Source organism: Patella vulgata, chromosome 8 (assembly GCF_932274485.2).
Source record: "Patella vulgata chromosome 8, xgPatVulg1.2, whole genome shotgun sequence".
NCBI classification, from domain to species: domain Eukaryota; kingdom Metazoa; phylum Mollusca; class Gastropoda; family Patellidae; genus Patella; species Patella vulgata.
Genome location: NC_065886.2, coordinates 33038900 through 33064374, shown reverse-complemented (window position 1 = coordinate 33064374; position 25475 = coordinate 33038900). Strand labels below are relative to the sequence as shown.

Here is a 25475-nt window from a genome sequence, read left to right as displayed (position 1 = left end):
CTATGTATGGTATTATAATATTTCGTATGGTATTATAATGGTAGGGGATCACGTGGCTAAGTGGGTAAGACGCTAGCTCGCTAGCCTGGAGGTCGGGTGTTCGATCCCTGCATTGGCCGAGAAAGTTCATCCAGATTTTCCGGCGTGGTTCTCTCTTGTCAGCGATGCAGGACGGAGGGGCTGACAAGGAAAGCTGTCTAGTCGTTCGGATGGGAACGAAAAACCGAGGTCCCGTGTATATATTGGCATGTAAGTAAAGGATCCCTTGGCAGTTGGAATTCGATATAAGAGTAGGCCGTAGTGCAGCTGCCTGGGCAAAATTTCCCTATAACACACTGTATGGCGTATGGCCGTCTTCATTAGCCTAGTCGGAGCAAAACAGTAGGACGTTAAACCCCATTCCATTTCATTTGTAACATGTCATTGCACGTCAAAAGTGGTGACGTCAAATTCTTATCTGCAAATGGTGCAATAAATACCGTCGGTGTAGGCTGGAATAACCAGACGCTAGAGATTGCCATTCTATTGAGACTCCTGGCGTATTTGGCCGAACATAACTGATTTGAAATTAGAATAAAAACGGAAACGATTGAATGTAAATCAGTTTATATACATCCATGTTACATTATTATATGCGTTGTGACCGATTTGTGTCAATTTCTAGGTCCCAAATATTAGCGATTTAGCTCCTTTAAAAGAAATGAAATAGGATTTAACGCCGTGGTTTTCTTATTGACGAAAACGGGCATACGTTGAATCGAGTACCAATAGGTTAGAGTCGCCTGTCTGACCTCGGTGGGTTTTGGGGGGGTCCTCCAGTTTTCCTCCCACTGCTAAAGACTCCTACGCCCAAGCGATTTATTGAAATAAAATTGTACCAAATTTTTGACTGAAATAAATCTACACACGACAATCTTACACTTTTTGTTGACAGTTGGTTTGTGACTGGGAGAAGCCCTCGAGAAAATGTGTTAATCTAACGAATTGATCTTGCTTTAACCAGAGATATATTTTTCACGGCAGTTTCAATGGTTATCAATTTAATGTGTCGTTTGTCGAGAAAATATAATTTGTAATGGTTCGTAAGAAACTTTCTGCCATTAGAGATCCTACGATTTGTTAATAAACGGTGGTGTTAGCACGGCTTTTAATCGCGGCTCACTTTCTCTTCTACTGGAGCCACGGTAGTTAAGTGAGTAAGACGTTGTTGGCTCGCTAACCCGGAGGACCCGTGTACGATCCCTGCATTGGCCGAGAAAGTGCATTGGGCTATTCCGGCGTGGTTCCCTTTTGTTATTGATCTTGGACAGAGAGTCGGGCAAGGGACAAAGTATAGTCGTTCTGGTGGAACGAAAAACCGAGGACCCGTATACACATTGGCGTGCACGTAAAAGATCCTAATTGGAATTCGATATAAGAGTAGGCTGTAGTGCCGCTGTCCGGGAAAAATTTCCCTCACAGCCCACTGTATGGCGTATGTCCGTCTTCGTTAGCCCAGTTGGAGCAGAACAATATACGTTAAACCCCATTTCATTTCATTTCTCTTCTACTTTTCTTCGGTGTCAATGTAATCAACCGTTCATGACCTAAATCGGGCGTTAATGACCGGAAACAGTCGGTAATGGTCGGAAACAGTCGTTAATGACCGGAAACAGTCGTTTATGACCGGAATCAGCCGTTTTTGGTCGGAATCAACCGGTTATAACCGGAACTTGACGAAGCTCGCTGGAAACCACGGTGTGTTCTAGACGGAGTCGAACGTGTTAATAAAGTCGTTTATTGGTACGTCCGGCATATTTATTAGAGTACACCTGTTCAACCACGTATCCCATGTCCTTTCATCAGAATAATATATTGTTGTGCCCATGAGTCGCGATGGATCAGTGAGTAAGACGCTGGTTTGCTCCCGGTGTAAGCCAAGAAATTTTCTCGGGAATTCATATCCTGCGTCACGTGGTTTGCCTTTCAGTGGTGCAGGAACGTCTATAGCGTTGTTAGAATGGGGCGAAAACCCGGGGTCCCATGCACACATTGGCGTGCACGTAATAAAACTCTTGGCAGACGGAATTCAAAGTAAGATTATGCCGTAGTGTCGCTGGCCAGGCAAAATTACCCCGACAGCATGATGTATGGTGTATGCCCGTCTTCATTAGTCATTAGGACGTTAAACCCCATTTTATGTATTTTTGTATCCAATCTGCCGGTCATTACACTTATAGGTCAATGTTCTTTGCGTTGACAAATAAACCCACACCGTGTTAGAGACATATATAGGATGTGGCTTCCCTTGTTCAGAAAATAATGCCTTCAGAAAATAAAGCTTGGCTTCTAATTCTATATTTGTATCTAGGCGATGTACTTATATAGAGAGATGTCTAGGTCTGTTGTCATTCGATTTCCATCTTGTGCGTGCCAACCTCGTGGGTTTTCTCCAGGACCCTTCGTTTTCCTCCCACTGCTAAAGACCTATAAGACAAACGCTTGGACACGACTTAAAAGCTACACAGACATTTCAAGCAATAAACAACAGAGGTGAATATCAAGTCAACTCGTTGTTATGACGTTATTTTAAAATAGACATGCAGTTACATGTGTACTTGTATAGTTAAATTTTACTTAGTGTTAACAATCTACTAAAATAAAATAGTCACTAACATTGAAAAACAATTTGACTTAGAGTGTCCGTAGTGTAGCCCGAATGTCTACAATTTTAGTTTTGACCCAAATCAAACAGGTCAAGTTTTTCTAAACGTCTTATGTTTAGTTATAGGTATCAATTACCTTTATATAACATCTCTTTTGAAAAGGTCTCCTCATCAAGGTTGGCGAAATAACCACTGTGATCCGAAGGTTGTGAAATATGTAGGCCTACTGGTAGAAACTTTAACTAGTATCGGGTGTAAGGCGGCGGGCGGGAGTGTAACGCGTGTGGGTTATAAAAGGACTGTCATTAAGCAGTCTAGTGGTGTGGTTACGACTCCCCACATGTACGTGACAATAAGTATTGTCGCTTGTTCATCATCGTGTTTTTTTCCCGGGTACTCCGGTTTCCTCCCACTGCTAAAGACCCCTACGGGTAAGCGAATTATTAAAATAAAACTGAACCATGTTATTCCCGAAATGACGCAGTTTGTGTGTCTCTCTTTAACTTAGGGGGATGGGAGGGGAGGGTGGATGGCTGAATGGTTAGTACGTGCGCGCTGTATCATAAAGTCTGTCATTGAGTCAACTGGCCGTGGTTTCGATTCCCCGGTTGTACGTGGCAAGGACTAGGATCGCCTATCCAACCTCGTGGGTTTTCTCCGAATCCTCCGGTTTCCTCCCATTGCTAAAGACCCCTATGCGAAAGCAAATTATGGAAATAAAATTGAACCATATGTTATTCCCGAAATTAACTATTTTGTGTCGAGTGAACTTTAAACCCCATTTCTCTCCCTCCCTTTAGGCCTATACAGAAACAATCGAGAGAGACAATATGACCGTGGCTGGCCAAATGCCAACATCCGTAACGCCTACTCTGATCATATCTGCACTAACAGGATTTATGTAATGATTATTAAAGGCACATTATGTAAAATTTAGATAAAGAGCTGACAGTTCGCGCTGTAATAGTTAAACATTAGATAATGAAGCAGTGATTTCTTGAAATTGGCTTTAGAACTGTTTGGAGAATAGCGCAGTCTCGATTGTCATTGCTACCGTTGTTACGATAATAAATAGACTAGATAGTAAACAAAGTCCACTTTTTAATTAAATCATTAACCGCCAATCGTGTTTGAACCTGTTGAAAATCTAGAGCAACTGATGGCACCGAGAATTGATTATGGTCTTGGCAAGTTAATAAATGTCTAATTAAACAGGTATTATGTAAGAGCTAAATCTGCCTATTGCATGTCTTTCTTTTGGGCCTTAAATGTTATATGAATTATTAATTAGACATTTATTAACATGACAAGACCATAATCAACTCTCGGTGCCATCGGATGGGTCCAGCTTTTAGTAGATTAGAACGGTTCGGCCATTTAATGAGGCTAAGACTCAAATGACCAGTATGGTGGTTACGATCAATACACACATCTTGTCAAAACTACAACTATTGATAACCTCGCTCAAAATAAAGTAATTTAAGTGAAAATGTCAATTCATTCATTTTACATAATCGAGTTTTGAAATAGTATAGCGAAAACGGCCAGCTATTTGTCTAAATCTTACATAATGCCCATTTAATAATTTATATAACATTTAAGGCATCAACAAAGGCATGCAAAAGGCAGATTTAGCTCTTGAATTATGCATCTGTAATAGAAACAGTTATAATGTTGTCAAACCATTGTTCTGCATGAAACAGGCTACGACTGTAAAACGAATTCCGACTGTTAATGGTTCTTGTGGGTACACTCCAGTTTGTACACGAACCTATATTTTCCGCCCCATCTGATGTTGTTTGCCAAGCCCACTATCCTGCACCACTGACCACTGAAAAATCCCGAGTAATTTTCTCAGCCAAAACCGGGATCGAACCCGGGGCAACCTAGTCAGTGAACCAGGGTCTTACTCGTTGATTCAGTGTGTTCTGTAATGCCCTTAGTCGGATCCAGGGGGGTGGGGTTGAGTGCATAATTATATAAACAGCCTTGACTGCACCCGTTGCTGGGATGAGTGAGTAAAGTGTTTGTGGTTTCAAGCCCACGCTTGCCTGTGACAAGGTGTAGAGTCGTTTCTCTCTCTCTCTCTCTCTCTCTCTCTCTCACACACCCACACACAAACACATCCCACCCCTACCCTCTCCCCCTGTAATCCTTGTGCGTAGCTTACACACATCAATTATAGACTAAAGGGGAATAACTATACCTGAATGAATGCCACTCGCAAACAGCGGATCTTTCCCATTCTGCACACAATGAACCATCTACTTTGAGAATAGATCTCAGCCCTCAATGGGGGCCATGTTGAAAAATTAGTGTACTATATTTTATATTTTGATATGCGGTTCTAATCCGTTTTACATCTTTCATATACACACAGACTAAAAAAGAGACTTATTTCCAATTTCATTAGATATGACAATGCAAATAGAATAAATTCTCGAAGTAGGAATTAAAATGCCTGTTAACTACTTTCGCGTCTGTTCTTATTTATTGTAGACAGTCAAGGTAAGTTTCGTATGAATGAATCCTTGAAAACTCGCCAACAACGCCCCCATGCCTTAATTTAATGAAGCTCTCCATTCAATCAGTCGCGGGAATATCGCAGTCCCGATACCTGTAGGCGTTGGCCTGAATATCGTTTGAACTTGCATAACACGTACTTACGTACCTACATGATGGAGTGCTAACAGCTATAACGTCTACTATCCTGCTCCAACTGGGATAATGAAGACGGGGCAAACGGCATACAGTGTGCTATGAGGAAAATTTTGCAGGGCAGCGGCACTATAGCCTACTCCTATATTAAAATCCAACTGCCAAGGGATCTTTTACGTGCACGCAAATGTATACACGGGACCTCGTCACACCCGAACGACTAAACAGCTGTCCTTGTCAGACCCTGCGTCCTACACCACTGACAAGGTGAAACCACGTCGAAAAATGCCGATGAACTTTCTCAGCCAATGCAGGGATCGAACACGCGACCTCCAGGCTAGCAAGCCAGCCTCTTACCCATTTAGCCACCGTGTCTCCCGTTCAGGAGCGGATCCATCCGAATGACTAGACGATGTTTTTGTCCGAAAGGACCCCCCCCCCCCTCGGAGGTTTTTGTCCGCCCCCCCCCCCCCGGGAAAGAATTGCAAAAAAGAAAATACAAACTTTAATACAGTAAATATCACTCCCTGTGTTTGTAATCTTATCACGAAGAAAACATTCCTATGAGTAGACTTCTGTTGTATTTTAAAGTAGAATAACGTCAGATCGCGCTGAAATAATCACTAATAATATATTTAATATTTAAGAAAGATGAAATTATTTCTATTTATAAATTGTAAAACAACCATAGTGATGAGATAGGTGTGTCTTACTTGAAAAGCGGAATTATATTATAATTCATCCACAATGATGTCAGCGGTATCTTTACTATGTTCGCAAAACGGAAAGCGTAACCGGCCGGTAACATGTATAACTAACGCCTATAGTAAACTCACATAGTAACTGCATACAAATATATCACGATGTGTTACTCGTAATCCATATATAGAAATTGACCTAAATAACTTGCAGCTGATTGGTCAATACTGCAGCTGTTCTAGAACAGGGGGCTTTGGCTCCGCCTACTCTTTGACGTTAATTTTCCATTAGAAGTGCACTTTACTGAGTGTGATCCAGATATCCATGCAAGGAAGAACTTGTAAATGCATTCGCCCGATCGTGCAGTTGCAATAGTCTCTGTACAAAATGTAAAAGAAACGTAAAAATGGAGAATTAGAAATCATGCGGGTTGTATAGTAAATGGTGAATAAACAATGCAAGAGACCGTCATTATATTCCACCAATCAAAACAAAGTGAAATTTCTCTGTTACCGCAAACAACCAATGAATATTGTTAATTTTTGGCCCTTATGCTCATTCAACATTTTTGGTTTATGTTGGCCAGCCATTTTATAGCTGGCTGTTTTTAGTACGTAGAATATGGAAGATATTGAAGAATAATGCGACATGTGACTACATAAGAAGGTAAATAAGATATTCATCTACGTCTGAGTGTAAGAAATATTACTCGTAGACGTATCTAAAGCCTACAATGAGCTGATAAAATTTGACACAAATTAGGTTCACGGATTTTCGTTTTCAAGATGGAAGCCGTCTGTATCAAGCAGCCCTCGCTTTGTGGCTAGTCGGTTACTTCTAATATTTTCTGTTTACAAAGCCGTTGAAATTGCAATTTCTGAAGTCTGAGTCCGTCGTATGTTTCGATATGGCCACAGTACTTTTATGTTGTGAATTCGTTAAATTATGGAAATTCTCTGCAGGCGTAAAGATTTAGAGCGTACAGACAGAGGAAAGTACATGTAACCATAGATAATACAGAAGAGTGACACAGTTTACAAAATAGCCAAGCAGGTCTTGTGTCACGCACTAGCCACGGTTACAAACGTTTCTTGCTGTTTGGTATGAAAGGAAACCGTGTTTCAAACAAACTGTCGTTGTACATAATGACACTATAAACTATGAAAATAATGGGAGGTGCGGATATTCAGATTTTCATTATGCAATTGATTATTGTGAGGAGGGCAATTATCTTACGTCTTACTATCTGCGAAGGCAATGGATTTGTAGCCTAGTACTGTCACCCACTATGAGGTAAAAAATGAGAAAGTATTTTAATTATTAGAAATAAGATCTCATACATTAACAAGCTCAAACAGAATTAGTAATTTATTTTTGAATGGCTTTGTTTCCTTATAAGTTATAACTAAGTTTTACCATCAACTGTAGGCTGTAGTGATTTCGTAACTTGACAATATGTTGTAAATACTGTCTGTTTGAGGCTATTCACCAAATCTTTTTAATATTTCTGACACAAAAGTAGTTGGTCTTTAGTACTCTAGAGTTTAACAAATGACAACAGCATGTAGCAAGTAGCAACAAACACAAGTATTCATCGAAGAAAATGGTTGACACAAACTGTAAAGCCTGATGAATCATCCCTAGAAAAAGACATTGGAACCTACTGTATAAGGTTATCTATCAGTAGTAGGCCATCCCTGTGGATTCATTCTAGCCTAATGAATTACTGTACTTTATTATTGACAGGAAAGGGGGTTGGGTGTTTGAATGGTTAACACATGTGCTTTAGATCATAAGGTCTGTCAGCTTGCACACATGACCAGGCGTATGGTCAAGTATCCAACCTCATTCCCCCCCCCCCCCAGTTTCCTCCCACAGATATATAAAGACCCCTATACATTGAAATAAAATTGTTTGGTACCATATTAAGTCTTGAAATGACCTAGTTTGTGTCGAGTGACCGTTTATCTCAGTATTCTATCTCTGGACATTTTGTTATTAAAAAAAGGTAATTCAACTTTTATTGATTACATGCTCTAAAGTTACAGAGCATCATGTAGGCCTACACTACATGTAGAGGGCGCGCCTGGAACAGAACATGTCATAAGAAAATACAAGCAAATGATCAGTCTCCCACAATTTTATTTGAAGGCAAGTAGGTGCGCATCACAGCACAGCTCAGGCTACTTGTCAGTATGGACAACCACTTATAGAAATCCACTTTTTTCACATATGGTCCTTTAGCGCATTTTGGGACTGACATATGGTTCGATTTTATTTCAATAATTCGCTTGCGTGCAGGGGTCTTTAGCAGTGGGAGGAAACTGGAGGACCCAGAGATGACCCACAAGGTTGTCACATACAAATGGGGAATTGAAACCATGCCAGTTGACTCGAAGACAGACCTCTAATGATACAATGCGCAGACGCTAACCATCTAAAATATTTATCCAAAATTTACAGATGATGCAGGCTTGTTTACACTTTATCATAATCATTGTAAATACTGAATGGAATTGAACCATTTTAAATTCATATCAATTCACTTGATTTGAATCTTGGTATAGATTTGTTGTTTATTTCTCGCAATGTCTGTGTAGTTTGTCTTGTCCGCAGGTTGGTTTTGTTTTTCATGTAGTGCAGTTCTCCTGCATGTACTATTAGAGATTCAACTGAACTTAACACATTTTCAATTTATCATATCTTTGTAAATACTGAACAGAATTGATTAAAAAAAATTTTGACTGAGTGATATTCCTGTTAGAAATTTATTATTATATTATTGTAGTTTGTAAAAGATTCTTTAATCCATAAATTGAAGACCAGTGACTGTAACTACATGTATGACCTTTAGGCCTTCAACAGTGTTAATTTATTTAGATCACAAACTCAGCAACTCATGATCCCATGGAGAGGGTGTTAAACTGAAAATTATGGCATGTGCTTGTAGTACATGTATGTATATGACAGCTGGGTTAGGTGGCCAAATTGTTTAAGCGCGTGGGTTAGATCATATCATATGGTCTTGTCATTGAGTCAAGTGGCATGGTTATTGATTCCCCGCTTGTACATGTACATGTATGTGACAAGGAGTGGGGTTTTCTCCTGCTTCCTCCCATTGCTAAAGACCCCTACGCGCAATCAAATTATTGAAATAAAATTGAACCATATGACCTACATTTTCATGTAGTTGGTGTCGAGCAGACGTGTATGTATGTGACAAGGATTAGGTTAATCTACATTGGGCATAAGATCAAGATATTATATCGGGTCTGTTCTTGCCCATTATAAACATGTACAGCACAAACAATAGAGCTCATTCACATAAAGTATTAATATTATGCATTAAGTCTGTCGCAACGCTTGGATCAGACAACTGTTTATACGTATACGTACATGTAATAATAACACTTATGATACTACTAAATTTAATACACATAGGTAGTTACGTTATGTAACTCAGATGATGTGCACATAAAAGAACCCTTTGAAGCTGGAATTGATATAAGAGTAGGCCACAGCACCACTGCCCAGGCAAAATTTTCCTCATCTTCATTAGCCCAGTCTGAGTGTTTTTTTTACCCCACAAAATTAAAAACCGCTGCCAAGGTTTACCCCACAAAATTAAAAACTACATAGAATCAATGTTTGTTCAGTCATAGCAAATGCTTTCGCCACATATTGAAGCAGCTATTGTTTCTAGGAGTGAATTGAATAGAATAATGGTAATCCGCAGTAAAAATAGATTCCATCTCCCATACATTATTCACCAACATTGCTTTTATTGCCATTTTGTGTGTCAAAAATTTAATTTGAAAAGAAATAAAATGAGATTTAACATCCTACTTTTCTTGACCAACCAGGCATAAGTCACGCAGTGTGATATGAGAGATTTTGTCTGGACCGCTGCAATGTCCAAATTATCTTCACAGAATTCCATCTGTCAAGGGTTCTTTTTAATTTCACGTCAACATGTACACTGGATTTCAGTTATTTGTTCCATTCGAGTAACTAGATGCCGATCCTGGGCTTTGTCTCTGTACTTGACCTTCAACTGCATCACTCACTATGCGATAGGTGGTTAAATGTGAAACTTTCTTTAATATTTCTACTATTTGGTGTTTTTCAGGCAACAGAAGTGCTTTCAATATGACCCGTAGAAACGAGGCCCGCGCCAGAAGAGGGCGCTCAAACAGTTCTTCACCAAACAGACGAGGAGGGACTAAATCCCGCCGACGCAATCCAGGAAATAATAATAATAACAGTAACGAAGACAGCAAAGACAGTACAAAAGAGGAAAAACCCGACACCCCTTCGTCAAAGATTGATTCAGACACATCAGAAGAAAGTACTGGAAGTAAGAGAATAAGTCAGAGAAACGCAGGTAAAGAATCTGAGTCAAAGAAGCCCATTTCCACGCCAAAACAAACCACAACATCAACAACGGTAAAGACCCGTCCGGCGAGAAAGACTAGCACAGAATCGAAAGTTAAAGATGAACAACAAGTTGAAGATAAAGTCATCAGCACAAGTACGCCAAATCAATCAGTCATAGTCCCGGTATCACATAGTCAATCACCAATTGTATCACCAGTTCTATCGCCGTCAACATCTAATGTTTTGCAACACACAGAGACAACAACAAAAATAGAACCACCGTTTCCATCTATTGAAATGAGAAATTTAAACGATAATAAACCGCCAGTCATGATCGATCTGTCTAAAAGAGTCATTGCCAAGCCACCCAAAAAACGTAAGGCTGATTTAGATTCTGAAACCTTTTCATCTCCCCCTCCCTTAAAAAAGCGCCCCTCGATTGATTTAGAAGAATGGAAAAATCAGCGTATTTTAGCGAGAAAGAATGGAACGTATGTTCCGGGGATGATCAAAGCCGTGAAAAACACAGGAAGTTTAGGTATTTTGTTGGATGACGATAAAACTTTGACAAGTTATAGCAATATATTTGATTCGCCGATACCAGACATTATTAGTGATCATAGTCCAATGGGGGGTATGATTAGTACGGGGGCAAAAGTGTGTGTAAGAATTAACGCAGAAACTAATGTATTTTATCCTGGCTTCATTATGGAGAAAAAAGTTAATCCTATCTCGTATAAAGTTAAACTAGAAAGCAAACCAGTGGAAGCTCCAGCGGAAGTGACAGTATCCCGAGCGAATTTACGATTGCTTCAGCCTCCCTGGTACGAAGACATGGAGGAGAGTATGATGGAACTAGAAACTCAGAAGGCCGGCTTGCAAGATTTGAGAAGTCCTGTGAGCGTGAGAACTGATCAACACAGCACACCAGTTACACCGCTGTTAGATCAAGGGGAGACAACCGACGACGAGATGAATGATTTGGAGGAGGTTAACTTTGATTCTTCTGGGATGAGCACACCAAGATCTGGTAGTGCTACTCCTGGTTCTGGAACACGATCACAGAACGGCAGAGATAGAAATCGTCAGATACCTAAGAAACGAGACTCGGCTCGCAGTAGAAGTGCTCAATCGACAGAGAGTAGTCGCTGCAGTACACCAAGGTCTCCGAACTCAGCTTTAAAATACAAGAAAGGTGACGTGGTTAGTGCAGCGAACGGAATTCGCAAAAAGTTCAATGGCAAGCAGTGGCGTAGACTGTGCTCAAAGGAGGGATGTACAAAGGAATCTCAAAGAAGAGGATTTTGTTCTCGGCATTTATCACTTAAAGGCAAAGGTTTGCGCCAACCAAACTTCCCTGGATGTAGAAAGGGAGAGTTAAAGGAGGGAGGTCATATTGAGTGGACAGACAATTCGCGAGAAGGGGAGTATCAGCATCGGTACGATAGTATAGATGAAACAGAAGCTGCTAATATGTTAGTGTCATTGGGTAACTCAAGATCAACAACTCCTGCTTTTTCACCTACTCCGCAAAATCCTCTTTCTCCGCGCATACAGTCACCAGCTGGACCAGGCATGTACAGGAGCTCCAACTCATTCACTCCCATATCCCCTCACCCGAGCTCACAGATGATGCATGGATATGTCAACTCTCCTGCACGCAGCTGGAGCTCAACTTCTAAATCTGGTAGCTCATCATCTGAACATGTCTCACCAATAACTCCTAGGTTTCCAGCTTTCCAACCAAAAGGAATTACTGCTAAACCTCATGCTTTATCCTTATCCAAGCAAGAATTGGGGAGGAGTGAAGACTCTGGGATAGACGTTCGAACTCCTAAAACACCTTTATCAAAAGCTGTCTCTTTACCAAGTGTTTCTGCAGTCCTGCAGGCGCCAATTAAAATACCAACGGGGGTTGGACATTCAGCCCACGTTTATCATGGTGCAGTGGAAATGACTGGGAAGCCGCACCCTGATCTGAATAAACCTGCTCCTTTTGTGTCGTCGAATCGGACAGCTGCCCCACAACAAAATTCAAGTACTAGTAGCATTTCAGCACCAATCATGAAACAAGCATTAGGACATCCAGTCTCTAACAACCCAACTCAACATGTGACAAATTATCCAAAGTATCAAAACGTTGCAGTTCAGCAAGCCACACGAACCGTTGAACCAGTTGTCAATCGTCACAATCTGAGATCACCCAGCTCTGAGGCGGAACAAATTCAGAAACCTAATTCCATGGCACCACCAGAACATCAGGCACCGATATCTCGGCTACATCAGACAGCAGCTGTACATCCAGCGCCAACCACTTTGTTACCGATGATGCAGATGAACGAGCAACCCAAGGAAGCAAGTGGGGCTGAAACAGGAAATCATGTATCAGAGGAACGGAAAATAACAAGTAAGTTGACATTTAACCTATTTATAGAAACATGTGATAATAACATTATTCATAATAGCATTGAATATTACATGTACATGTATAGTACATAAAATATTGAGAGAAAATGTCATTACCGGTATGTATGTAAAATTGTCATTTTCGAGATTTTTCATTTGTAAATAACACCTACATCAACATGTAATACATATATACATGTACATTTTATGAATAATTAACACCATGAAAATAACTTCATTAGTATGTGAACAATATTCACAATTACGTGGCATATATATAGTACATAAAATTAATGGTACTAAATCGTTGTCATAGTAACAATGCACCATCTGCATTTTTATACGCCCACATTGAAATGTGGTCATATATTGTCGTCACCCCCGTCCGTCCGTCGGTCTGGCGTCCACAATTGCTTGTGGACGCTCTAGAGGCTAAAGTTAATATCCGATTGACTTTAAATTTATAGACAGTGTTTAAGGCCATGAGACGAAGAAGCCTATTGATTTTCAGCGATTTCCGATAATTACTGACAGAGTTATGGCCCTTGATCACTTCAAAAAATCTTGTGGACGCTCTAGAGGCCAAAGTTAATATCCGATTGACTTTAAATTTATACACAGTGTTTAAGGTCATGAGACGAAGAAGCCTCTTCATTTTCAGCGATTTTCGATAATTACTGCCAGAGTTATGGCTCTTGATCACTTCAAAAAAATCTTGTGGACTCTCTAGAGGCCAAAGTTAATATCCTATTGACTTTAAATTTATACACAGTGCTTAAGGTCATGAGACGAAGAAGTTTATTCATTTTCAGTGATTTTCGATAATTACTGGCCCTTGATCACTTCGAAAAACCTTGTGGATGCTCTAAAGGCTAAAGTTAATATCTGATTGACTTTAAATTTATAAACAGTGTTTGAGGTCACGAGGCGAAGAATCCTATTGAATTTCTAAGTTAATATCCGATTGACTTCAGATTGATACACAGAGTTTAAGATCTTGAGACGAACAAGTGTATTGATTTTCAATGAATTTTTATGACTTGGAACAGCTAAATCCATGATACAGTATTAAAAGTTTTGTATACAAAACCTTAGCATGGGGCAGAACTTTATAAAAACCAAACAAATTCTAATGGTTTTCTGAGTTGTTGCTCTTAATCAGATTTTAGTGTATTATAAATGTTTCATTACCGAAAAAAGTAAAAATATGCGACAACTCTTGTTGACTGCCCGGACGATTTAGCTGCTGTGGGCGTATGTTTCGTTGCCTGGCAACCTATCTTTCTCTAATGTATCAAATTTCTTACAGCTTGATCCACAATAATATGTACATGTAATTAAGAAATCAAAATACTAACACTAGATAATGTCCTGACAGTTGGATTCAATCAGATTTAAAACAGGCATACCTAGATAACTGGAGGCAGACTCGTAACATAGCGAGCAGCATAGATCGATGAAATTTCAATTCTACATATCTTTGGAATTGAACCATTTTTGGACTGATACACTGTACATGTATTTCTACATGTATTACAGCTGTACATGGAGATTCATCTTTCAGAACACTGTTTTGCAAGTGATTCCTATACTGCCATGTATCTAATGTACATGTAAACAAAAATTGCAATATCCACTAACTTTTTCATCTTAGCTTTTTCAACTACCGGTATCAGAATTTCTCAATTAATTTTTCATGTAAAGTCAAAAGTGTATCAGAATATTTTCAATTTAACTGACAATAAATGTTTTGTATAGGGTACTAAAGGTTAGCATGGGCCAAACAAATTCTAATCTACATGTATTGATTTTCTGATAATTACATATACTTACTTAATAGTTGTTTATCTTAATCATATTTTAGTATATAATATTCATGATATTTGCCGCTTGTCTGTCTAGCAAATTTACAGTCTGAAAGTTTCAGACTCAAACCCTCTAAGTAAGGCTCATGTCACAGACATTTTCAGACAGTAATTACATTGCTTTGTCAAGTACGTGTACAACAATACCTCAAAGCCTGTCATTTTGTCTGGAACAGATTTGTCTTTTTTTTCTGTGTTTTTTTATTGATTATTTTTAATACATGCATCTTGACACAAAGTGGAGTGTCCATTTTGTACATTTATGTACTGACATGGTTCCTCCCAGCGAATTATTGAAATAAAATTGAAATGTATGTTAGTCCCAAAATGACCTAGTCTGTATCGAGTGGATGTTAAACCCCATTTTTCTCTCTCCCTAATAGTATTACCAGTCCTATTGTAAGACAGAACTAGGGATTTTAAAAGTTTACCGCCCACTGAACACAAACCAGGTTACTTTGGGACTAACGTATGTTACACTATATTTTCCTTTCTAAATTTCTTTAACATTTTTTTTCTTTGGCAAAACTATATGCGAAATAATTTTTTTTTATGATAGTAATGGCACAAATAATCAAGCGGCGCATGAGTATCTGTATTCGCAAACTCACTATCACCACGCCCCTGCGCACCACCCATAAACAATTCCACGTACACAAGGAATCCCATGAATGGGCCACAATATTGGACACTTCAAGCAGCAAATACGAAGGGATCTTGCGTGTAGTTGTAAGTCAGAAGGTGGGTTAGATGGCAGAAGGGTTAGTGCGTGCGCGCTGCATCATAAGGTCTGTCATTGAGTCAACTGGCGTGGTTTCGATTCCCCGGTTGTGACAAGGAGTAGGGTCGCCTGTCAAATCACGGTGGGCTACATGTAGTTGTAAGTCATAAGTCAGAATCAATTTAAGGGAATGGATGCACATGTACATGTATATATATATATAGGACTTGTTGATATGGGTAAAATAAATCTAAAACATTGATTTCATTGAATTCATTTTATTTTGCGAATTCAACATTTCAGGTCCCTTGATTTCCTCGATAACTCCCAATGTTGAGATCGGATAAGTCAAAAATGTAAACAATGATCAGTAAATAAATTAACATCAGTTTTATATTTCAAAACAAAAATTTAATGGACATCTACATTTACATGTACATGTACCACTCAAACCAATTATCTAGGATAATAGGCTGAATTGATTAAGTAATTAAAAGATCAATGTATTTACCGTGTGATACACCTACCTTGATTAACTACTTAATCTTCCTTGATGGACTGACTTAATCCTTTATCAGACAATTCATCAATCCAATCCTGAACAGAAGTCATTGCTTCTCCTTTGTCGGACTATATATCAATCCAATAAGAGTGATTAAAAACTTAATCTACGTGATTCCATTGTCGTACATTTTAATCTCCTTGATGTCTGGTAAACTGGCGTGGTTTCAATTCCCCGGTTGTACGTGACATGGAGTAGGGTCGTCTGTCCAACCTCGTTGGTCTTCTCCAGGTCCTCAGGTTTCCTCCAACTGCTAAAGACCCCTACGCACGAGCGAATTATTGAAATAGAGTTGAACCATGTGTTAGTCTTGAAATGACCTAGTTTGTGTCCAGTGGAGTTAAACCCCATTTCTCTCTTTCCCCCCCTTGATTCAGTTGACATATGAAACTAGTCATATATGTCACATATCCTATTATATCCGTTAACTTGTCATACACACGCATGTGGTATTATAATGCAATAGCCGAAAACTAACGTAGAAATCGCTCAAGAAATTACGAGAGATGTTAACGTGACAATTATCACATGGAAAATGGGGTTTATGTTTTTAAAAAAAAGAAATAAGCAGGCTGAGAAATGTCGACAAATATTTCGAATTTGATTGGAATAGTGTACATGTAAGTAGTTAATTGTTTTACACGAGAGCACGTTCGACACTTGTCTATCACTCGTATAAGTCGAATGCCGGACTTTGCTAAAAAAAAAAAAATGTTGACCTAAAAAACGCTAATTTTAGAGGAATATCACTGGCGTGAATGTGATAAAAAGTATGGGTCGGCACACTTTCATTCTATCGTATTACGACAACACATAATTTTGTAGGAATATTACTGATAAATTTGAATACCGCACCGGAATTAATATGAAAAATAACGAGGTGCACCTATTTTTTTATTGCGTACGAATTTGAATATTTTGTTGACACGTGATTATTGTGTGTGGTCTGAAACTACATGTACCTACTTAAATAACAATAAAAGTTATGTTCCTTTATTTTTGGTAAAAATGTCCAACAAAAGTTTTGAAATCCCAACACTGGTTTACGTTCATGAGACGAAGAACTCTATTGATTTTCAGCGGTTTCTGTTAATTACTGCAATGGTTTTGGTAAAAAAAATTGATATTGTTAGAATAGGGCCAAACTAGAAGCTAATTAGATTTTAGTGTGTTGTAAATGTTTTAATTTCTGACAAAAGAAAAAAAAATATACAGCAAGCCTTGTTGAACCCTAGCAGCAGTTCACATCCTACTCGTATTTCGAATTCCAATTGTCAAGCTTCTTTTACATGCACACCAACGTGTACATGGGACCCCAGGTTTTATCCCATCCGAACAACTGTACATGAACGTTGTCCCTTGCCAGGCCCTCTGTCCTGCACCACTGACAAGGGGGAAACACACCAGAATAACCCAATGAACTTTACGGCCAATGCAGGGATCACCCTTGATGTTCTGTCCGAACAACTAGACATTGTCCTTACCAATCCCTCCGTCCTGCACCACTCTATTTTATACCGGTAATTACCTGTACTTTATAATGGATAATGGCCGTCATTTTAAATTTAGCCGACTTAACAGGTTTGTCTTGTGGAGAGAACTTGTAGTTGTAATACAGTATGGTCAGTGACCAAAATGGTGGTTTAACATATTGTTCAGTGAGATAACTTGTATCACTGTCGGTATAGAAATGGTGGTTTAATACAATACAAGATGGGGGGTTGGATGGCTGAATGGTTAGCATGCGCGCGCTGTATCATAAAGTCTGTCATTGAGTCGACTGGCGTGGTTTCTAATCCCCTGGTTGTACGTGACAAGGAGTAGGGTCGTCTGTCCAACCTCGTGGGTTTTATCCGGGACCTCCGGTTTCCTCCCACTGCTAAAGACCCCTATGCGCAAGCGAATTATTGAAATAAAATTAAAACCATGTTAGTCCCGAAATGACCTAGTTTGTGTTGAGTGGACGTTAAACCCCATTTCTCTCTCACAATATAAGACCCAAGGTAGTGATTTTAGAATATTCATTGTGTCTTAAATAGTTCATGGTAAGCTAACAACATGAATATGGATTGAACTTAATTCTAATTCATGTTTTTATTTACGTATATTATTATGGATAATATTGAATTTTGGGCTTTAGCTCTTTTAACATGATACAGGGCTCTATAACAACACAAAAGACATGTTATTTGTTTTCAAAGCAGGTCAAATCTTTAATACCAACAACCAACAAATTATGTCAACAGGAAACAAATCAATTCTTCCTATTTCAAAATGGCAACATCTTGGTTCGAGCTTCACTAAAACCAAGACTGGACTGATAACAAGGTCTTATCTATTTTCCATTGTAATGATTTATTGAGCAATTTTATACTTTTGAGAAACCAACTTGGCCATGGTAAACAATTCAATTTGTATGGTTTTAGATTTGTGAAGGTGGGCAATCAACTGGAAAGGCCTAGCAATTTATTTCATTGAGGATTGCATTATCTATATATTGATTAACTAATTTAGAGAGAATTTTATCTGTTTATCAGCGAGTATTGACCACTTGGTCAAACATAATCAGCCATCTCCAAGCAAACAGGTTGTTTATCAGGGCACCAGCTTGCTGCATTTCCAGTACAATACCCTCACTTTGACCCAATACATCTGTTTGTTGTTACCAAATCAGCTGACGGCTTGTACCATTCTTTATTCATGTTCAGGCCCCACCTAGCTTCCCATTGGTGCATTTTTTTATTCATGTTCTTCCCTATGCCAAGGTCATTGATATCTTGATTTTCATTGGTGTAAAATGGCATCATTTTCTTACTTCATGGCTGGAATGTTTGACCCAGTCTAATAATAATTAGTGAGAAAAATGCTAATCCCACTAATCTCTTCTATTTTAATTAAGAGTTAATCTAGAATTTATAGTTAAGTGTAACTGATTAAATAAGATTTCATAAATCTGTCATTTGACCATACAGGGATGTGTTTTCACATGGAATACTTTGATGACTAACACTATTTGAATATTTTAACCTATTTTTTTTATGTCGACCGATTACAGGCTGACATCCTAGTAAGAAATAACTTTATTGCGTTTCTAGAAATTATTTTCATATATTTTATTTTAGAATGTCCAATTTCATTGATTTATTCAAAAGCAGCATATTTACAATATAAGTTAAGTCTTGTGACTTATTAAAAATATATAAACAGTAGCAGTTAAACCTCAATTGTTTTCATTAAAAACATAGTAAAAGTGTCTTTTGTGGAAAGCATTAAACATGCATTATCCAAGAGCTAAATCTGCCTATTGCAGGTCTTTCTTAAGGCTTGAAATGTTATCTAAATTATTAATTAGACTTGAATTAACTTATCCAGACCATAATCAACTCTCGAAGCCATCGTTAGGTTGCGATATTTAGTGGATTTGAATACATTTTGTGATGGATAATTTAACGTAAAAATGGATAATCAAGTCTTTGTTTATTATCGTAACAACATTAGTAATGACGATTGAGGCTAGCCTAAAATTGAATCGCTAATATTTCGGTTCAGAGTGAAACAACATGCCTGAAATTTTCAGCATGTTCTGTTTTCATTATTTAATTTTTAAATACAAGTATTATAGCGAGAACTGTCAGCTCTTTATCTAATCTTACCTAATGCCTCATAAAAGGAGCTAAATCGCTAATATTTGGGACCTAGAAGAGTAGAAATTGACAAAAATGGGTCGCAACACATGTATATAAACTGATTTACATTCAATTGTTTCTGTTTTGACTGTAATTTCTAATCAGTTATGTTCGGCGAAATACGCCAGAAGTCTCATGTGTATGGCAATCTTTTGCGTCTGGTTTTTCCAGTCTACACCGATGGTATTTATTGTGCATGCTCTCCAGATAAGAATATAGCGTCACCATTTGACGTGACTTGTGGAATATGTCTAGCCCTGTTCTTTGAGTCCCTTGTTCCAAATGGCGCTGAAACGCATTATGGTACACTATTCGTGTACCAATGGTAAAATGTTTTATTTTGTCTTGAATATTGGATATCAGAAGCCCATCCTTTTCTGGAAAGACCAATGTTGATTTGAATTGACAAATAATTCCCTGAAAAGACCAATATGTTGATTTGAATTGACTAATAATTCATGTTTTCTATGTCGAAGATTTTTGATGATATTGAGTTAGAGACTTGGCTACTTTAAAGATATAGAAAGAAAAAAAGCACATAACTGTACAATTGTTAATAACACCATCAGATAAGTTGTAAAGAAACAAACATTAAGAAAACATAGTTTGAGGATCATAGTTTTTTTTAATTTGATCAATAACACATTTAAATGCATATTAGCATAGAAACAGTTATTTCTTTCAACTTCAAATTTTCCGATATATCGATATCGATATTGCAGAAATGGTTGCTGATATCGATATTTAAAATCGTATCGATTGCCAGCCCTACTTGACACAAACTAGGTCATTTTGGGAATAACACAAGGTTCAATTTTGTTTCATAATTCACTTGTGCATGGGGGGTTCTTTAATAGTGGGAGGACCTGGAGAAAACCCACGGACAAGCTTCTACTCCTTGTCACGTACAAGTATGGGATAGATACAAATAACAAAGTGACAGTGTCATCCTTAGGATGTGAGAAGTACTGCAGGCTTGTAAATTAAATCTTAAAGTCATTCTGTTTTCCCCGTCTTCATTAGCCCAAGTAAGGAGCAGAACAGTAGGACGTTAAACCCCATTTCATTTCATTTCATTCTGTTTTCTTTTCAGAAATTTTCCACAGCTTTTTTCACGTTAAAATTGAATACATGTCTAGATGGGACAATATTTATAATGTTGGGTACAAGTATACTCGTTCATTATTGTTTTACATTTTAAGAGTTACAACTAAGATTATTATTTACAGGCCTGCTGACATCTTGATGGTTTAAAGATACATTGTCCCGAATGTATTTATCGGGTGGTTATTTCTATTAAAAGTATGGCAAATGTGGTATACATGTATATGGAAGTATATACACCCAATCTTAACTAGAAAAATACTGGATTGCCCGAAAAACACCATGGGACAAGCAGTTGCCAACCTCTTTCAAATTTTTTATCCAGGTCCTCTGGTTTCATCCCGCTGCTCATGAGCTGAATGTGCAAGTGAATTAATGAAATAAAATTCTCTCTCTAAAGATGTAGGTAATAAAATGACAAATTGCAATTGACTGATTCAGTGTTTGAAATGTTTGTAAGCTTACAAACTAAATGTTGCTTGGCTATTGATTCCATCCGTGAGTTTGTGCGTATTATTTATTCACTGTTCTAGTACAGGTAAAAATCAATTCTTATATAGTTCGATATGCAGGTGATGTCACAACACTGGAAGGTGATTATAAAGGTTGTTACATCACATGTCATCTCAAATATATATTTCCTTGACAGTCCACGATCCTACCAAGATTGGAATAAATACACCTGTCAGTGTCAGAGACATTGTCAATCATATTTACAGACATTGTCAAGAGACATTGTCAAGAAAATGAAACTGACATGGGCAAAGCATGCTTGAAGAAATAGTCCTGATGAACGTGGGATCCCCTTGTCAGCGATCTCCCACCTTACCCACTCAACTACTGTGTATCTAATAGTGATTTCTCCGGGTCTTTTGGTTGCTCCCTACGTGAAAGCGAATTATTGAAATAAAATTGAACCATATGTTAGTCCTGGAATGACCTAATTTGTGTCGTGATGTTAAACACCATGGAATGGAAAACTGAGGTCTTGTGTACTCATTGGTGTGCACGTTAAAGAACCCTTTGAAGATAGTTAGAATTTGATATACATGTACATACATGTAAGAGTAGGCTGTAGTGCCGCTGTACTGGCAAAATATTCCATTAGCAGCAATTGGCCCAATCAATGCAGAATAATGGGATGTTAAACATATTATTTCATTTCTATAGATATTGAACAATGATAGTGAAAGAAATCCATAATAATGGAAACTAGGTGATGTTGTCTAAATACAACCAGAACAATGTGAACAATATTATATTACCATAATAATATCAATATGTATTCAATATTTTTACGATGACAGTGAAAACAATACAATAACTGTGTATATGTATCTGTAGATTACAAGTATAATCCACATTAGTCTAGCTGTCATGGCAACAGGAACTGATTGCATTGTATAAATCGTGTCATAGGTGCCTTTTCACAAACTGGGGCAATTATTACCAAAGAATGTAAATTATATTTCAAAGACAATATGATAATAGGTCTTTGACTGTGCAAACTAATAGTAATATACATGTTTCAAGGACCCCTCCACACTAACCTCGTCTTCATTAACCCAGTCAGTGTAGGACCTTAAAACCCCATTTTATTTTATACCTTGTGTATTAAATCATAAGGTCTGTCATTGAGTCAAGCGAATTAATGAAATTATATTGAGCCATATGTTACTCCCAAAATGACCTAGTTTGTGTCAAAATGACCTAGTTTGTGTGGAGTGGGTGATAAACCCTCTCTCTCTCTCTCACACACAGAAATACAATAGTACTGCCAGTGGTACCCTGGTACTGTTTGTAGGGTTGACTATGTGAGTGCTGACACTGTTTGTAGATGTGTATCGTTGCAGTTCTACATGTATAATAGAAATAGAATAGTAGGATTGACTATCTGAGTACTCACACTGTTGGTAGGTTTATTGATTTTCTACTGATGAGTATCTTGTTAGAATGATGATCAATCACTCTGCAGATTTCCTTTCATTCACCTTAATATAATTATACAGTTGGTCACAGCTGATCTATAGTCTTTATCATATATGGCATGAGGGGTTGGATGGCCGAATGGTTAGCACATGCGCGCTGTATCATAAGGTCTGTCATTGAGTCAATTGGCGTGGTTTCGATTCCCGGTTGTACGTGAAAAGGAGTAGGGATCCCCTGTCCAACCTTGTGGGTTTCCTTCAGTTTGCTACCGCTGCTAAAGACCCCTATGCGCAAACAATTTATTGAAATAAATGGATGATCTCTCTCTCTCTCACATGGCATGATTGACATGACTGATCTATAGTCTCTATTAATTACTAAAAGTATTATACAGGTTATGATCATGGATGATCTATAGTCTCTGTCATGCAGACTATGATGTATAGTCTCAATCATACAGGGCACGATGATCACAGCAGATTTGTAGTCTCAATCATACATGACATGGCTGATGTACATGTATATCTATTGTCTCAATCATTACAGGGCATGATGACCATAGCTGATCTGTAGTCTCAATCACACAGGCTTTGATGATCACAGCTAATCTGCAATTCTGGTAGCACACTGTTGCTGTTCTTGGTGTTTAACGTCTGCTTCCACTGAGAGTGATATTGCAGACAATTCTTATTTTTAATGCGCAGGGGTCTTTCCTACCCGGAGTAAATCCATGAGGTTGAGAAGGCACCCCTACATGTATCTCAGAGCATGTCCGTCTTTATTAGCTTGTCACTACTAAAAACTAAATGTCAATAGGATATTTCCAAGACTTAAAAAGAATTTATATATTTATAAACCCCAGTAAGATGTCCGGTGTAGAGATGAAGGGAGTGTGATGTCAGGATTATAAACTAATTAAAATATAATAGTATTCCTCCACGCTTTATGATATACATGTACATGTACATGTAGAAGCCCTCTGGTAGATACATGTAGACCTACCGACCTCCCACAGGATCAGGCCATTCCAAGTTAAACTTTTGTGGTTTGAGAACACTTGTTGATATTTTGCTTATTTCTGGTAAGAAAAAAATAAGTACTTCTTTCCTGTTTGCTCTTCTCAAAAGTGGGAGGGAGGGAAATTTAAATATGCTGAACGTTCATGCAACAATAGTTCAAAAATAGATAATGAAAGCGAAGTTATGATGTTGTGTAGATTGTTCATTAGCTGTTCATTATCGTAGCAACGATACTGGACAAACAAGACTTAAGTCTTGATTATCCATTTTATTGTTAAATTGATTATGGGATTGTCATGTTAATATCTAAATAGTTTATATATAAGATTTGCAGCCAAAATAAAGATCTGCCATAGGCAGATTAAGCTCTTGTATAATGAATCTTTAATTTGGTTTGGCTTATAAAAGGCTTTGTTTAGTTTTTTCATCCTTATTATTATCACATTTATAATGGCTTACATGATCGGCATAATACGAAGAGGTGCGGAGAATAACATGTAGATGATGTTACTAGCTTGTGTGAGGCCAGATTTTAATAATAAACTATTTGTCATCACATTCTTTCGTGCTTGGAAGGAAATGTCAGATACTCTTCATTATTTATTTCACACAGGATAAATATCTGTAATAAAGCTTTTGTAAGATTTTTTATTTCTGGGGAAAACCAAGGAAATTTAAAGATAGAATTTCTTATTCTCAAAAGTCATCTTCGTTAGCCCAGTGGCAAGGTTGGGGTGGCTGAATGGTTTAAAATGTGCGTGTTAAATCATACAGTCTGGTATTGAGTCAAGTGGCATGGTTTAGATTCTCTCCAATTGTGTGTGTCTCTATCTGTTTCATTTCTTCTCAAAAACTTTTAGTTTCACATTTTGGGGGCATATAATGACGTTGGCCTGGCAGTCCAGCGTCCACAAGTTGATATCTGATTGACTTAAATTTTTACACAGTGTTTAAGAAGCCTATCGATTTGCAGCAATTTTTGATAATTATTGCCTGAGTTATGGCCCTTGATCATTTTGAAAATCTTGTGGACGCTCTAGAGGCTAAAGTTAATATCCGATTGACTTTAAATTTATACACAGTGTTTAAGGTCATGAGACAAAGAATCTTATTGATTTTCAACGATTTCCAATAGTTACTAGTACTACCAGAATTATGGCCTCGGATCTCTTTGAAATATCTGGTTGATGCTCTAGAGGCTAAAGTTAATATCCAATAGAATTTAAATATATCCACAGTGTTTTAGGCCATGAGACGCAGAAGCCTATTGATTTTCAACTATTTTCGATAATTAATCCCGGAGTTATAGCCCTTGATCTCTTTGAAAATTTTGTAGAACCTTTTGAGGCTCAAGTTAGTATCTGATTGATTTTAAACTTATACACTGTGTTGAAGGTCAGGAGACAAAGAATCCTATTTATTTTCAATGATTTCCGAAAATTACTGCCAGAGTTAAGGCTGTTGATCATTTTCAAAAATCTTGTGGACGCTCTAGAGGGTAAAGTTGATATAAATTGTTCTTTTTAGGCCATGAGAAAAACAATTGAAACAAATTCTAATGTTTTCTGATAATTACTTCATGGGTTATTACTCCTAATCAGATTTTCATGTGTTGTAAATGTTCTCATTACTGACGAAAGAAAAAATATTCGACAACACTTGTTGCCTGTCCAGACGACTTTGGGTGTATGTTTCATTGCCTGGCAACCTATCTTTAACTTTAGAAATTTTAAAGTCTTGCCTTTTGATTATAATTGCAGAAAGTCGATCGGATAACTTGGAAATCTGATTGTCATGTTGAGAC

At 37.9% G+C, this 25475-nt stretch overlaps 1 protein-coding gene across 2 annotated transcripts in view; it reads left to right on the top strand.

The window, feature by feature from the left end:
• Positions 1-6530: 6530 nt before the first annotated feature.
• Positions 6531-25475, top strand: part of LOC126829847 (protein capicua homolog) — a 43990-nt gene continuing 25045 nt past the window's right edge. For both annotated transcript variants that reach the window (XM_056102723.1, XM_056102722.1), the window contains exons 1-2: positions 6531-6668; positions 10132-12786. In XM_056102723.1, the coding sequence (XP_055958698.1) occupies positions 10152-12786 (2635 nt within the window). In that variant the 5' untranslated portion in view covers positions 6531-6668; positions 10132-10151. The remainder of the gene's footprint in view (positions 6669-10131; positions 12787-25475) is intronic.